At 36.8% G+C, this 16,766-nt stretch overlaps 1 protein-coding gene across 2 annotated transcripts in view; it reads left to right on the top strand.

The window, feature by feature from the left end:
- Positions 1 to 616: 616 nt before the first annotated feature.
- zgc:152816 (uncharacterized protein LOC777712 homolog) overlaps positions 617 to 16,766 on the top strand; it is a 31,264-nt gene continuing 15,114 nt past the window's right edge. For both annotated transcript variants that reach the window (XM_059549733.1, XM_059549734.1), the window contains exons 1-9: positions 617 to 743; positions 3,185 to 3,725; positions 4,254 to 4,353; positions 5,129 to 5,175; positions 5,268 to 5,384; positions 6,069 to 6,194; positions 6,305 to 6,472; positions 9,669 to 9,790; positions 11,472 to 11,811. In XM_059549733.1, coding sequence (XP_059405716.1) covers positions 3,192 to 3,725; positions 4,254 to 4,353; positions 5,129 to 5,175; positions 5,268 to 5,384; positions 6,069 to 6,194; positions 6,305 to 6,472; positions 9,669 to 9,790; positions 11,472 to 11,811 — 1,554 coding nt within the window. In that variant the 5' untranslated portion in view covers positions 617 to 743; positions 3,185 to 3,191. The remainder of the gene's footprint in view (positions 744 to 3,184; positions 3,726 to 4,253; positions 4,354 to 5,128; positions 5,176 to 5,267; positions 5,385 to 6,068; positions 6,195 to 6,304; positions 6,473 to 9,668; positions 9,791 to 11,471; positions 11,812 to 16,766) is intronic.

The raw sequence follows: 16,766 nt of genomic DNA, 5'->3' as shown, positions 1-16,766 counted from the left end.
ATTAATTGAGATGATTCCCTTATTTAAATAGTGATAACGATCAGACAGGTAGGATCTAAACCATCTTGAAAGCCTGTCCTTGAATACCTGTATAGTTTTGTAATCAATCTATGACTATGACATGATCTATGGTGTCGAACGCAGCACTAAGATCAAGTAAAACTAGCAATGAGATGCAGCCTTGGTCTGATGCAAGAAGCAAGTCATTTGTAATTTTAACAAGTGCAGTTTCTGTGCTATGATGGGGCCTGAAACCTGAAATTCTTCATGGATATATTTTTTCAGGAGGAAGGAGTGCATTTCAGCAGACACGACTTTTTAAAAAATTTAAGACATAAAATGGACATTTGAAATTAGGCCCTCCCTAAGAATTGCTGGGTTCAAATACCCCCACATGTCTTGTGGTGCACCAAGGCTTATGTAGGCCTAACATTCGTAAAAACTATGCTGCTTATGCCACTTCACTTGTCCCTTGCATTTAATTCTCTTCTGTCCTTAATTGTTTTACTACAGTTCTATATTTTGCATTATAAACACTTACATAAACTCCATTAGTTACTGGTGCCCATTAAATAATCTGACTCTTTGGATCCTCGTCCCTGTTATTTATTGCTTCAGAGAGGTAGGTGGCAGTGTATGCACCATTTGAGTGAATACCCACCAACGCATTTCAGAAGAAGAAATCCAAGGGTGCTATCGATATTTACAAATTGATCAAGGAGCGCTTCTTGGCGGAAATTTGGGTGATTATTACAACTGTTTGCATTATTTTGTTGTGTAAGAGCAATCACAGAATGTTCTTTTGTAGTTGTTTCATTTGTTAAAGGTGTAAAGTATTAAAATAATCAACAGTGCTAAAGTTAATCAAACCATTCAGCAAAGTTACCGGCAAGTTAGTTATTTATCAGCGTGCGACATGTTTTTTGCTCGTGTTTACATCTGCACCTTCACGAACAATGTAATTTTCTGGGGCAGTTTTAGCGTTTGAAGATGCTTTTGACAGACATTATATTTAGCTATGGGTTAGCTCTGCGGCTAACTGTACGAAGGAGGTTGGCTACGGTCATATTTTGATGGTTTATTGTTCTAAATCACTGCAAGACACATGCAAGATATATTTCATGTTAAGGTGCAATTGTAACAAAATAGCAATGTTAATCTAGCCTATACTAGAATTTCTTTTAGACCACAAAACCGAAGAACATTCCTCAAACCTGTCACATAAAACAGACTCTAAAAGGGGTTGGGCCATGACTTTGTAAACGGATATCCTGTCATCTTCAAGATTATCCACACTTTAGTATTTTTTTAGGGCCCGAGCACCGATGGTCTGAGGACCCTATTCTATCTGCTCTGTTTCTTCTTATTATTCTTCCGCTTCTCCGAAATGAATCGCATTTTTGAGGGCTTAAACATGCTCAAAAAGTCATGAAACTTTGCACACGCGTCAAACCTGGTGTAAATTGTAGTCTGATATAGGATTCAGAAGAGGATGTGGCAAATGGCTCGACAACGCCACCTTTACTAACAAAAATCAACAGCCTTCTAGCTATGTTTCACGTAGATGCACGAAAATAGGCACACATATGTAACACACCAATACCTACAAAAAACTCTTGGAGCAAAATTAAACCCAACAGGAAGTCGGATTATTTTTAATATTATGAGCAAATTTTGTGCAATTTTGTCATTTCCATGCGTTGTATTTCCTCCTAGAGATTTATTCAGGTCAACACCAAATTTGGTATGCCTAATCTAAAGGCCTTTGCGATGTTAAATTGCGAAGATCTTGAGTTTTCATTGAAGGGCGTGTCCGTGGCGGCCTGGTGAATTTTGATGATTCGCCATGAAAAATGAAGTTGCTATAACTCAGACATACAAATGTCCAATCTGCCCCAAACTTCACATGTTTGATAAGACTCCGAACCTGAACAGATTGACATGCCCATATTCAGTTATAGTCATAGCGCCACCTATTGGCAACAGGAAGTGACATATTTTACACTGCGAGTAACTATTCCTAGAAATTTTATGACATCAATGTCTTTTAATTTGACAAATAAAAACACGACTACGGCAATATATGGTTCATATTATAATTTTCATCATAATAAAGTATAGCTATGATGAAACCCTGCTGGAAAAAAGCATATGCTGGTTAGGTATGTTTTGATGCTGGTCCTTTGCTAGTTTATGCTAGTCATGTGCTGGCAAAGGACCAGCAAAAGGATCAGCATAAACCAGCAAAGGACCAGCATAAACCAGCATAACATCGACAAAACATACCTAACCAACATATGCTGTTTTTTTTCAGCTGGTAATGGTAATCGACATAGCCTTTATCACTGCTAAATTAAATATTATGAGCCTTAATTATTCTAAGAAGCCACATCATCTCGAAGAATTTATTTTTAACACTCGACTGAAGTTATGAAGTGAATTTGGAGTCAAAACATGTTATTAAATGTGGTATTTTCACTTGCTATCAGATGGAGCAGCATTTACTACACAGAGACCTAGTTCACTGAGAAGAAGATACGCAAACAGCTGTCATTATCGCAAATGATTTCGTCGTCTTCATAATCCTACGATTATATTGTCTGCGATTTTGCATATCTTATCAGAGAACTACGGCTCTGTGTAGTAAATGCTGTTCCACCTGAAAGCAGGTGATGGAGATTTACTGCTGCTAATCACATAATCAGATTTACTGACAAAATGTGCAAGACAATCGCAATTAATCGCGTTCGACTAATCGTGCAGCCCTAAATATTCAGTGTCATTTCTATTGAAACTAGTATGTCATGTGGTTATATAAATTTATAATTACACATGTAATGATGTTATAATTTAGTACATAAAAAAGAAACTAAATGTAATTTCAAATAATGCACTACAGCTAAATTGATCAAGTATGTTTCATGTGCTTTAGTAATTTAGTCACATCAAGTGTATTACTTAAAACACAAGATTAGTAAAACATGCAATGCAATATAATAAAATCTGTTATACAGTATAATAATATCATCCATGTTATGTTTGTATTGCTGTAGTCTAATGATCATCTCTGGTGCCATTTTCTCAGTTTAAGAAATCCATAATCAAACGTAATTGATTTGCCTTTTCTTTTCTGACTGTGTAAACTCTCCGACTGCTGCCTGATTCTCTTAACTTGTCTGTAAAGGTTGGCGATGGACACATTTGATGGCAATACCAGTGAAGACACAAATGAAGCCGAGACTATTGGTGTGCAGAGCCTGTATTCGACGCTCGGCTTATCATCAGAAGATTTGGGTGTACTTGCTCAGATTCCTGAAAGTGAAATCAGCGTAGAAACCCTCCCTCATCTAATCATGCAGCTCAAGGCGAAGAGAGCCCATGAAGAGTCAGCTACCGCAGACACCGACTACCGAGACAAGTCCGGAATTTCACAGGACAAGCTGAATACACCTGAAAGATGCACCAGTGACAGATGCAGAAGCCCATTGACTTCCAGCTCAGCGCGGCGCTCTGGGAGCCATGGGAGCCATGAGCATCATGGGAGAGGGGAGGGGCATAGGAAGGTTGAGAGGTACACAGGAGGAAGAAAGGACCTGGGTTACAGGAAGTCATCCCGGGAAAGACAAAGTGGCTGTCATGTGACTGAGGAGACGGAGTCTGGTGACATCCCAATGGTTTTCCCACACAAATGCTCTCTTTGCAAGTGTGTGCTGAATTCCATGAAGGTAGCTAGCAAAAATAAAAAGATATGTGGTAAATTGTGCACCATGATAAAACAAACAATTAAAGGAAAACAACAAAAATACCTAAAAATGGTTAGCATTTTGTAAAATCATGTATTAGCGCTGGGCATTGTGACTAATGGTTCAAAAGAGTTTACTTTTATGGATAAAGCTATCCATGCTGCTATCAGCATGTAGTACTGCTTAACATTGGGAAGTGAGGGAATAAAAAAAATACCCAGACAAGTCAAGGCAAGACAGGGATGATGTGAAGTGTTTCATTTTGGTTCCCTCATTTTATGGCTTCAGATGTGACTTATTCAATCATAATGTTTTCTTTGGGTCCAAAGAAGTTCAAAATATTTCAAAAACAAATGTATTTAATTTACTAGAATATCCTAAGTTAGGGGGCATCATTTAAATAAATATATTATACTCATGCACTGTACCATGATGTATGATTTTCTTTTTGGATGAAGGTTTTTATCATAATCCTAAATGCTTATGTTTTTTTTTTTTTTTGACTGTCAGACATGGAAAGACCATCTTTCAGGTGTCCGCCACAAATTGCGTGAATCAGAACGAAGTACTCGCTCATTTCCACCCCCTAAAAGACCCAGCAACTCTGAATGTAAGAATAATAATTTCATTACTTCATTATTAAATTAATTACTTACACCCCAGAAAAGGGTTTTGTGTCTTTTAGTTCATGCCAGAGATCATCTGCAAGCTAGTGTACTCCTAGAAGTGGACAGATGTAGGAAATTACAGCAAATATACAATATCTTTCCCTTTTTTCTTGAAATTTAACCACAATTTACATTTATTCATTATTCATTGATTTAAACTGCAGACTCAGTTATCCAAAGTGACTTACAGATGAGAAATACAAGTTATTCAACCTAAAGAGGCAAATAATATGAGTGCTCGTAAGACAAAGTTTAGAAATATCGTTTAGAATAGTACAAGCTAGAACAGGGATGGATTAATGGAAAGTGAGAGCATATATAGATATTTATTTATTTATTTCTTTATTAAGATGCAGTTAAGTGCTCATAGAAGAGATAAACCAAAAATATTGATCTTGTAAATTCCTCCGTATAGCTCTCATGATTGTGACATTAACTAAAACCTATTGGCTTTTTATAAAACGCCAATTCCTTAAGTATCATTTTCGCCAACTTCCTTTTTAAAGAGGAAATACATCAACATGTGAAAGAAAACTGGCTCATCATGCCATTTCATAAGGTTTTTAAGTTTTATGTAATTATATTTTAATTTTAAATTTCACTTGTGCAGGTTCATTTAGATATAGTGCTGTATACAGTTTTCTAACTAAATTGCACAAAATTAATAAATTTAACTAGTGTTTTTTTTTTTTTTTTTTTTTTTTTTTTTTTTTTAAGGGGATCACTACATGTCCACCATGTCAGACCACTTCTACCCTCCTAAGGTAATTTAAGTTGTGTGTTGCTGTCTTATGTTCATTTCTGTTATTTTTGCACACAAATAGCTTCTTTTTTCATGTTGTGATGTTATCCTCAGTCCAATACAAGAGTGGTAGTAGCCAAGTTTCCTATGGGTGCTGTGGCCTTAGGGGAGCTTTTAGAGCTTGGAAAACCATTCGGGACAATTGTGAAACACCTGGTGTTCCCAACAAAGGTAATTACACACCAGAAAGACACTATACTGTACATTTATTCTCAGTGGTGACCCATTTTGTAATTTCACGACAATTTGCAACTTTGTTTTGCCCACCATTGCTTTATTTTTGTATTGTGATTGAGCAGTAAACATTCTTAACAGTGTCTTGTATGACTTATGTAACAGAATTTTATTACAGTGATATTTAAAGGGTTAGTTAATCAAAATGTAAAAATATTTTACTTGCACTCATATTGTTCTAAACCTGCATGACCGACTTTATTGTGTGAATGTGAAAGGTGAGGTTTAGAAGATAGCACCATAAAGATTCTGTCATTAATTACTCACCCTCATGATGTTCCAAAACCATAAGAACTTCGTTCATCTTCAGAGCACAAATTAAGATATTTTTGGGGAATTCCATGAGCTCTCTGACCCTCAGTTTTCATTTGGGGGTTTAACTATCCCTCTAATTGATGGACTGGAGTTACCTGTGGATTACCTGCAGATTATTGTGATGTTTTTATCAGCTGTTTGGACTCTCATTCTGATGGTGGTATGGCGCCCGTTCACTCATTCACCCATTCACATTCCAGTCACACTCATACACACCTAGTATACGTGAAACAAGTTTGTTTTTATCTTTCTTTCTTTCTTTTTATGGGTGTTTAAGGTGCATTAATTTTGTTTGCTGGGTAACAGGGATTTTTGGAGTTTAATTCTCACAAGGAGGCTCAGAATATGGTCAGTCACTTCAAGTTGAAACCAGCCTTCATAAAGGAGAACCCAATAATCCTGTACTTATCACCAACAGTTGAAGGCATTCATGTGAGTAGGAACCCCACAAATCACAACCTCTATACTTTGTTTAACAATCTATCCATTTATCCTGGATTTCCTTGACAGTTACATTTTGTTTGCATGTATTTGATTGACAGGCACCCAACAAGTTTGATGCGCCTTCACCAAAACGAACGAAACGTTCAAATGCGCCTTCGGTGGTTTGTTTTTCACGTTTGCCTTCAGGGGAGGCCGTGGAGGCTGAAGTGCTGGAGCTTGCAGGCATGTTTGGTGAGGTGTGGCAGTCAAAGTTCACTGACTGTAAGGTGAGGATTACCATCTTGAAGAACTTGTGATGTCAACTTGTAGTGAAACTCAAGAAGTCTTTGTCAAGTCAGTGTGAAGTCTTTTAATGTACAAACTAGTGCAGTGGAAAATGTATACTTATCAGCCACAACATTAAAACCACCTGTCTAATATCGTGTAGGTCCCTCTCGTAATGTCAAAACAGCTCTGATGCGTCGAGGCATGGATTCAAAAAGACCTCTGAAAGTGTCCTGTGCCCTCTGGCACCAAGACATGAGCAGCAGATCCTTTAAAGGTCCTATGACATGAAAATTTCACTTTCTGAGTTTTTTTAACATTATAATGAGTTCCCCTAGCCTGTATATGGTCCCCAAGTTTCTAGAAATTCTAATAAGTGTAAATCGAGATTTTGCTATCTTTCTCTGCCTTTGAGAAAATGGAAGCTCAAACGGGCTGATCTGGAATCTCCTCCTTGTGACGTTATAAGGAGAAATGTTACATCCCTTTTCTCTGCTTTGCCCGCCCAAATATTTACATATAATTCAGTCGCAATGTCAGCACAGGCGTTACAAAAAGACTTTTATGATATGGATTCGACAGCACCGCCACAAACCGTGAGTAACCCTGTTCATCAATGCCTGATCTGTGATCAGTGATTTCTGATGTGTAGCTAATCATTCAAGTTCACACAGACTTTCTTTCTAAATCGTTTAATACTGTTTATGCATCAGTGAATCAAGCCAGTGACTAAACGATCAACTTCACATTGTTTCTCTTAGTAGCATGAAACAAATCTGTTATTTAAATTGTGATTTAACTACAGAGAGCGATCAAAGAACGCTCCCTTTTTTTTCGGAGCTGTCACACATCGCGAGTATATCTGCACTCTTGCTTAAACTGCCGTTACAAGGAATGACGCTGTTATGCTGCACAACAAAGCTTTTACTGTATTCATGTGGTTCATTCATGTGTTTGCTGTTAGTTGTGGTGAAAGCATTTTGTGAGAGAAAACGTGTTGCAATAATGACGAGATCACTGCATTCTGGCAATAAACAGACTCTGTTTAATCAATGCTCATCACTGCAGCCTTTTATGTGATGGGAAAAGATCGAAAAAAGAATTATATAATCAACACTTCCACGATTCGTTAATCTCGACAGCTGTAATAGTAAAAAAATATAAATATATAAAAAATAAATAAATATATATATTTGACAGGGGTTCCACATGCAATACGCATTTCGAATGCAAAGATGTCAGCCAATCACAACAGTTGTCGTTTACTCGGAGTCTCACAGCAGACACGCCCCTTCAAACAGAGCATTCAAGCCAGAGGGCTAATATCAGGATATAAAAATGCTTTTTATTTCTAAATTTTAAATGTAAAAATCATACTAACAATATAAGTACACCTAAGGAAACATTAAAAAGCATTTAAAGAAAAGGAAATAATCCATGTCATGGGACCTTTAAGTCCTGCGAGTTGTGAGGTGTGACCTCAATGGATTGGATTTATTGATCAGTGGTTCTCGTGTACCACCCCAGGGAGCGGTTGCACCAGCTAGATGTAAAAAAAAGCTGGGTGTAAGCCTTATGCTGTGCTTTGCAATGTCCAACATTACGATAAATATTTACAACTGTTGCACCAACTATAACTACGATCAGACACAACTACGCCCTGCATAGACGATGCGCGCAGACCCTGACACATTGTCCTGCAGTGATAGCTGAGACGACATTCACACTGCAATGGCTACAACTACTGATAGCCTATAAAACTGAATTGCTCAAGACTTCATAACAAGTGAAGCCACTGCACCATGATTTCATTGAGTAAACATTTTCTAACAAGTCCGCATCTCCTTGCACATTCCCATATGAAAGATTTCTTCAAACAAACAGTAAAAATTAAGACGACAGGTTAAGTAAAATAAAATGCATGTAATACAATTCTTCTCTCTAGAGTTATTTTTTCTAGCTGACTATCGAGTTTATGTACAATGAATGTCTTTCCTGAGGTAAATGTGACTTTACGTGACATTGTCTATTTTACAGATGTCTTTCTGTGGCTGAAAAACCACATTTATAGTTTGTATTTTGTGATAAAACTGACAGAATTTGAAAGCTCCATCACGTACGCATACTCCAGTTTGAGAACCATTGCTCTAGATAATCAGTTGGATTGAGATCTTGGGGATTTGGAGACCAAAGTAACACTGTTAGCTTTTTGGTATGTTCCTTATACCATTCCTGAACAATTTTTGCAGTGACACAATGCATTACCCTACTACATTAGTGGCCACTGCTATCAGAAATCACCGTTGCTATGAATGGATGTTCATGGTCTGCAGTAATCTTTAGGTAGGTGGTACATGTCGAAGTAACGTCCACATTAATGTCAGGACCCAAGGTTTCCCAGCAGAACATTGTGCAGAGCAAAACACTGCCTCCGCCAGCCTGCCTTCTTTCCATAGTGCATCTTGCTGCCATCTCATCTCCAGGTAAACAACATTCATGTATCCGGCCATCCATTTGTTCTAAAAGAAAATGTGATTCATCAGACCAGACAACATTCTTCCATTGCTCCATGGTCCAGGTCTGACGTCACGATGCTTTGGTGGTGGACAGAGGTCATCAAGGCCAGTCTGACGGGTCTGTGGCTATGCAGCCCCATAAACAGTAAAGTGTGATCCACTGTGTTCTGACAGTTTTCTTTCACAGCCACCATTGAGTTTTTCAGGAGTTTAAGCTACGGTAGCTCCTTTGTCTTTCCTTCCACTACTTTTGGCAGACATTAATCACTGCGTACCGGGAGCAGCCCATGTGATTTGCTGTTTCTGAGATTTGTTGTCTGTCACTATTTAACCTTTTGTCAAAGTCACTCAAATCTTTTAGTTTTCCGATTTTTCCTGCTTCCTACATGTGAAATTAAAGAACTGACTCTTCACTTGCTGTCTAAAACAGTAAATCATGTCCTGTAACAGGTACCACTATAACAATATAATCAATATTGTTCACTTCACATGCGAGTGGTTTAAATGTTCTGGCTGATCAGTGCGTATACATTGATACTTCACTGAGATTATTAAATTGAATCGGTTTATTAAATAAACATTTTAAATTAATTGTATGAATTCATTTTCACAGCCTTTGTAAAAAATACATTTTGTTTGTTTGTTTTCCCAGTAAAACTCTTGTATGTCTATGTGTGTGTAGGCCTTGATTGAGATGGTTGACTGGCGTGATGCTGACATCATGGTGAAGTATTACTACAGTAACCCACTGAGGATTCAGGGCAAAAGTGTTAAAGTGTCCATGTCGCACATCACAACCCTGAGGTAAGAGACTTTTGATATCCCAAGCCCTAAAGAGGTACTTAGACCAAGGTGTTTGACGTTATCAAATATTCATGTTGCACTTACAGTATTATCATGGTGTTAAAATTTTGTTGTAAAAAAGTGTTGTCATATTACAGTATAACAGGTTTAATAACTTAAAGAACGGAACGTTTAAATACAATAAAGCAATATTCAAAAGTGCAAAATAATTATAAAGAAAAATTGGTAACAATTTACAATAAGGTCTTAATTAACCTTAGTTAATGCATTAACATTAAAAATGAGCAATAACTACATTTGTTACTAAAGTTATTATTCTTTGTTAAAAAAATACAACTCTTAGTTCATGTTAGCTTGAGTTCATTAAATCATACAGTTACAACATTTGATTTTAACAAGGTGCTAAACTAAGATGAATAAATGTTTAGAATAATTTTTCATTGGCAGTTTATACAAACAAATGAATTAACTAATGTTAAATAATGGAGCCTTAATGTAAAGTGTGACTGAATATTAAAGAATCAAAAAAAATTCAAACAATATCTAGGGCATGTTGTAGTCCAGATTAAAAAGTAATAAAGTTTAGATCAGTAAACACTGTGGAACCAAATAAATAAGAAACGAATGTTTAAAAAACCTTCCGATATCACCAGAAGTCAACAGGCTTTTCAAAATCCAAAATATCTTTTGCCATCATCTTGTCTGTCTCACCTCACTCTTCTTGTCAGTCAGCTCGCGATAAATGAAATCTGATCTGATATGACTGTCGTTCGGCACGCTCCATTGAGCAGCCACGTTCAGTTTTAATTGTAGTGTCTGTTCTCTAACTGAACTAAATACTTATTTCGATTAAATTACTATAAAAAATCTAAATGACGGTTGAGGTGGTGCTGCAGTGGGCAAGTGACATAACCTGTGTTGCGGCTTCACATGGGTAAAACCATCTATTTAAATTACCTAGATAACTCAGTATGTTGGGTAGGTTAAAGAAAAACTACAATTCCCACCATTGGACTACAACTCTCCTACCTGGCTTTCACAGGTGTGGTAATCACTGTTGATTGTCCTGATGTGTTTGAACACAGTTAAGTTTGATTGCTACATTTATTGTCTGTATGCCCTGAGGATGTTGATTTGACTGAAAGCTTGGTGATTAAATTCACTTTAAGGATTCAAGTGTGCAGACAGTTTATTTTTTGAGATTACACCAAATTCACAAAATAATGTTCTTTTTAGCAGCATCGTATGACCCCTTTAATTTAAATGGATGAGTTATAAAAAAATTCACCCCCCTCACAGTTGTCATGAAAGGCTAAATTAGCTATATAGACCAAACCATTTTCTGTACTAGGCTGTAAACATATTTTTTTTTCTGGTGTAAAGTTGGGCATTTTAACATTGGGAGTCTATGGAACTGACTCCCTTTTGGAGCCAGCCTTAAGTGGACAGTCGATGATCAGTTTTAGTCTCTTCTGTGGTGGTTTCATGAGAGAGACCAGAAGGTGGCCGCTTGGTCTGAATATATATGTCTAGTTGTGGGGCAAAAAGTGTGTGGAAAGGTAATAGTGCTACATTTAAAGTACTATTTTAGTCAAGACAGTCAGTTCAGATTTTGCTGTACAGGAGCTCAAGACAACATTATTTTAAATGCTTTCTTAACTGAAAACCTTTTTTTTTTCAGAGATAATAGTCCAGAGTCCAGAAAATCTGACTCAAGCAAGTACAGAAGACAAAGAGAAGAGTCTGTATCTAGTAACAAGGACAAAGGCGACAGCTCAAACCAGGATGCCACAGAGAAAGAAGATGAGTTGATCAAAAGTGAAGACAAGGTTCTTGATGTTGAGGAGGGAATTCAGTTGGAGGATGAAACTGGGCTGCTTGATGAGGGGTCAGAAGGCATTGTGGCTCAAACTGAGGAGAAAGAAAAAAAGGAAGAGGAGGAAAAGATGGAAGAGGAGAAACCTACCACTGCTGAGGAGGAGAATAGAGAGAGAGGTTCAGAGCAGAATCAAGAGGAAGAGGTGAGTTGATAGAAGGTGGTGTGTGGCATTTTAAAAATGCATTTTATCTGAGTTTAAAGTCACCTTTATTTATTTACCGCTTTTAACAATACAGATTGTAACAAAGCAAGTGAACAGCATTAAATAGGAAAATATTGTGTCAATAAAGCAAAAAGGCAGTTCATCATTGAATTCAATGATGTCATCATCCAGCTCAGTTCAGTTTAAATAGTATCTGTGCAATCAAGTTGACGAAATCGCTGGAAATGAAGTGTCCTCAACTAAGCAAGCCAGAGGCGACAGCAGCAAGGAAACAACACTCCATCGGTGACAGAATGGAGAAAAAACCTTGGAAGAAATCAGGCTCAGTCAGGGGGCCAGTTCTCCTCTGGCCAGACAAAACCAGCAGTTCATTTCCAGGCTGCAGCAAAGTCAGATTGTGCAGAAGAATCATCTGTTTCCTGTGGTCTTGTCCCGATGGCGGTATAGGAGACAAGGTCTTGACTGTGGATCTTTCTCTTGGGCTCATGTAGTTGTCCTAGTCTCCGCTGACATTCAGGACAGTAGAGGTCCTCTCTAGGTGTTGATCCACCATCTGAGCTGGATCCGGGTGACTGCAGTGAACATCTGATCTGGTTACAGACTGGATCTGGTGTCCTCAGAATAAGAGAGAAACCAACTAATATTAGAGTAGATGCCATTCTTCTAGCAAGTACATTGTGTGTTATGAGAAATGTTCCCAGTTCCGGTTTTCCTAATTAATGCAGCCTTAAAAACCTTTTTGAATATTAGAAATGTGTTAGTGTGTTATGTGTAAACTAGGTTAAAGAGGTGGGTCTTTAATCTCAATTTAAACTGACAGAGTGTGTCTGCCTCCCGAACAATGTTAGGTAGGTTATTCCAGAGCTTGGGAGCTAAATAGGAAAAGGATCTGCCGCCCGCAGTTGATTTTGATATCCTTGGTATCATTTGAGAGTTTTGAGTACGTGATAAACCATTCAGGGCGTTATAAGTAATAAGCAAGATTTTAAAATCTATATGTTTGATAGGGAGCCAGTGCATTGTTGAAAGAACCAGGCTAATCTGGTCATACAGTACTTCCTGGTTCTAGTAATAACTCTAGCTGCTGCATTTTGGACTAGCTGGAGTTTGTTTATTAAGCATGCAGAACAACTTTTGAGATGGAAAAATGCAGTTTTACAAAGGCTTTCTAGCACACCTAGGTTCCTTAATAATGACGAAGAATTGACAGAGCAACCATCAATTCTATATTTGAGTTGTTTTAAACTCAAATATGCGGTTTATTTACAAAGACAGCGCCTATTTAAAAATGTGTTTCGCCGATTTTGGAGACAATCAGCTGGAGCTCAGTGCTCATGTTACCGACGAGAGCAGTCTCGACACGGCTAATCCTTCTGACATTTGCCGCTGGCTCTGATGTCTCTTAAGTGGTTAAACATAAAATATAATTTGTTTTGGGTAAATCTAAAAGGTAATCTTTGGTCTTTATTAAATTAATCTATTTTTTCTATATTTTTATAAAAATAAGAAGTATCATACAGCTCCGGGTATCCACATACATCGAAGAGGACTTTGTCCTCCATAGTTGTTTTGGATTTTGCCTCCGTTTGCTATGTGATAATCACATCACTACTAGAGCAAGCTCTTGATTGGTTAACGCGGCGTGAAATTTTGCCAAAGTTCAGATTTTTCAACTCGTGTGAATGTGATGTCTATTCGCGTCTTTGCATTGACTTAACATGTAAATCACTCACACTTAATGCTTCATTCGCGTCAACGCACCATAAGACAGCGATCTAGGTTATTACATTAAATTGGTATGTTTCTCAGAGGCTTGAAGAAATGTAGAGCTTCGTATCATCAGCATAACAGTGAAAGCTAATCTGATGATATCTCCCAAGGGTAACATGTAAAGCGTGAAAAGTAACGGCCCTAGTACTGAGCCTTGAGGTACTCCATACTACACTTGTGATCGATATGATAATCCCTTCATTCACTGCAATGAATTGATGGCGGTCAGATAAGTATGATTTGAACCATGCTAATGTACTTCCATTAATTCCAGCAATGGATTAGACCCTTACTATAGGGGTGCACAATAAATATCGGCTGGTAATCGGCTACTAAAGCTGGTTATCTAATCAGTGGTAAATTCCATCATGTGCGTGATTTCACATAGAGCAGCTGTTACTAGAGGTTGACTGATATATTGGTCGGCCGATATTTGTCATTTTTTAATATATCGGCATCGGTCAATATCCGTGTTTAGTAGTGCCGATTTAGAGTCAGGAACGTCAATGGGCACCCACGTGTTATTGGTGTGATGGAAAGTGCTGCTGATGGTATTATTATTATCTGCAAAAGCCACTTGGGAAAAAAACTTTCTCACCCGAATTAAAGGGGTTTTAGTCTGAATAAAATGCTAGTAGCAGGACTGTAAAATGAATAGATGTGATTATGATCATTTGATAAAATTAAGAGAGTGCGCCATATGTTTGAGATAATTTTACTTTGTTGACTGTTTCCCGTCAAGGAGACTGCTGAATGCGCCTCTTTAAATGGTTTCGTGGTGCTCATTGTTGTATTTTAAAACGCAATTGCAATGTTTTCAAATGACACTTAGTATTAAAAATAAAATTATCCCAAACGTAACTGTGGCGCTTGTGGCTGTGCTGTGCAGTCCGCTTTTTTTACATCAAACATTTTATGCAAGTATTATGACCAGTACTTTTTTGTTTGATCCTGTTCTGCAAAATATTCGATTTTGAAATTTGCGTTCGGCTAGGCCTATTTGTTTTAAAAAATCTGCCATTTACAGTGCATTAGATCGAGACAGTGGATGAGTGCTTGCATACGAGGACGAGCGAGTGCGGGTTAGGATAGATGTATTTGGAGGTTATTGCTCCCGTCTCGTTCTGCACATATCCAAATGTTTCCATATTTGCAATGTATCTGAATGTTAAACTATAATATTTTATATTTTTTTAATTTTAACTAGACGGAAAAGATCATCCGGTATACTACGGTCTATTTAAACTGACCAGTGTAACCTTTTATATGTTTGGTTGACTGTACTTTATTTTAATAATGAACAGACTGCGATGTAAATTTGAAATTAGAATGCACTTTAGATGTTCTGTATCATTTATACCAAACACAAATGTTGCTGGTTGCTAGTGTGTTTGCAGCACTACTATTATTTATTTTTTATATATTTTATTATTTATATATATTTCAGTTTAATAGATTTTTATATATAAAATTGTATTTATTTTATTTAAATGTATATTTAAGTTAACATTTATGCTCCAACAAACTTGAAAAATTCTGCTTGCTAAATGCTCAAACTTTTATGTAAATGATTGACTTATATATAACCTGTTTTATATATTTCATACTTGGTCAGTTTATTGATTGGTTTGGTTAACTTTGGATACATTTTTTATTTTAATACCGTGCAGTGCACAAAATTAAGAATCGAGAGATGGTTCAAGTCAGTGCTCAATAAATGATGATAAGTTTAGAAATTTTGTGCATCCACTTATTATTAGTGTGACATTTTAACATGCAAATGAAGGGGAAAACTTAAAGATATTATCCCTAAAAATCGGCAGCACATATCGGCCATCGGCTGACCCCGACCTCTAAATAAGGGCATTGGCTATAGAAAAACCCATATCGGTCGACCTCTAGCTGTTACTACACAGAGCCATTCTTAACTGACAAGCTGCGCAAATTCACGTTCATTATCAACGTGGAATTGCGCATCTTGTCAGATAACAATGGCTCTGTGAATTAACTGCCGCTCCATTTGAAAGCATGTGATTGGGATTTACCGCTAATCATGGAACCGACTTTTACGTTCAGAAGAAGAAAGAAACTCATTCAGGTTTAAAACTGCTTTTGAGTGAGTTAGTGGTGGTATAAAAATAAAACACTATGACAGAATTGACAGACAGCTGACTTTTTTGAATTTTTATTTTTTGGTGTTTATTTAACATTAATAAAACAACAAAACACAGAGAAAAATCACTCACTGCTCTTGACTGAAGAAATTTAATACAGTTGCTTTAGGAATTAAATTTGTTTGTTCAATTTCTTGAACAAAGCACTGTTTTATTTGTATATTATGTGCAGTTGTAATGTGTGTCTTTGTCATTATTTTATCTTTATCAAAAAATAAGAAAAAAGATTTAGATCTTCACCCTCTTTGGCCTAAATATCTGCCATTCTTTTTTTTTCTTTTACATTTATTCATTTAGCAGAATGAAGCATTTATTATAGCATTTATTATTTTCTTTTTTTTATGAGGCTTTTGTCTTTATAATAGGGAAATTAGTTTGGCTGTAATGCTCAGACAACTTTGTGAATCGTGATATTTCAAAAATAAATAAATAAATAAAAAAATTGTGATATTATATTTTTCCCATATTGCCCACCCCTACTATTAATGCATGTTAAATCAAATTTAAATCTGGAGATTGACTTTTGCAATCTTAGACCTTCTATTTCTTTGCCCTGATAAACTCATTGACTGAACTGGCAGGGTGTTTTGGGTCACTGTCCTGATCCAATGCGATAAGTCATAAGTCATTTTCTTGAATATTGGTAGCCTAGATGATTCTGGAAACTTCTGCATTCATTCTGCTACTGTCATCATACATTAAGTCATCAGTAAAGTTGAGAGAGCCTGTTCCAGAGACAGCCATGCATGCAAGACTCTGCAGAAGCAATGGATATAACTGATATGACACATTTCCTGCTTTTCCTGCTTTTAATATCTAAACAGTTAATGCAACAGGACAGCTGATCACTTAGCGAGACCCGTGAGCCTACTATTCCAATACTTCTGCTCACAATTAAAAAAGTGCTGATCTTCTTATTTGGAAAAACGTGTATTGAAGCACCCAATAATAAAATGTGACAATTTCTAGTTATTATTTTTTACAGATTTC

This window comes from Carassius carassius, chromosome 5, assembly GCF_963082965.1.
Source record: "Carassius carassius chromosome 5, fCarCar2.1, whole genome shotgun sequence".
NCBI lineage: Eukaryota > Metazoa > Chordata > Actinopteri > Cypriniformes > Cyprinidae > Carassius > Carassius carassius.
This window is presented reverse-complemented; position numbering and strand designations above follow the sequence as displayed.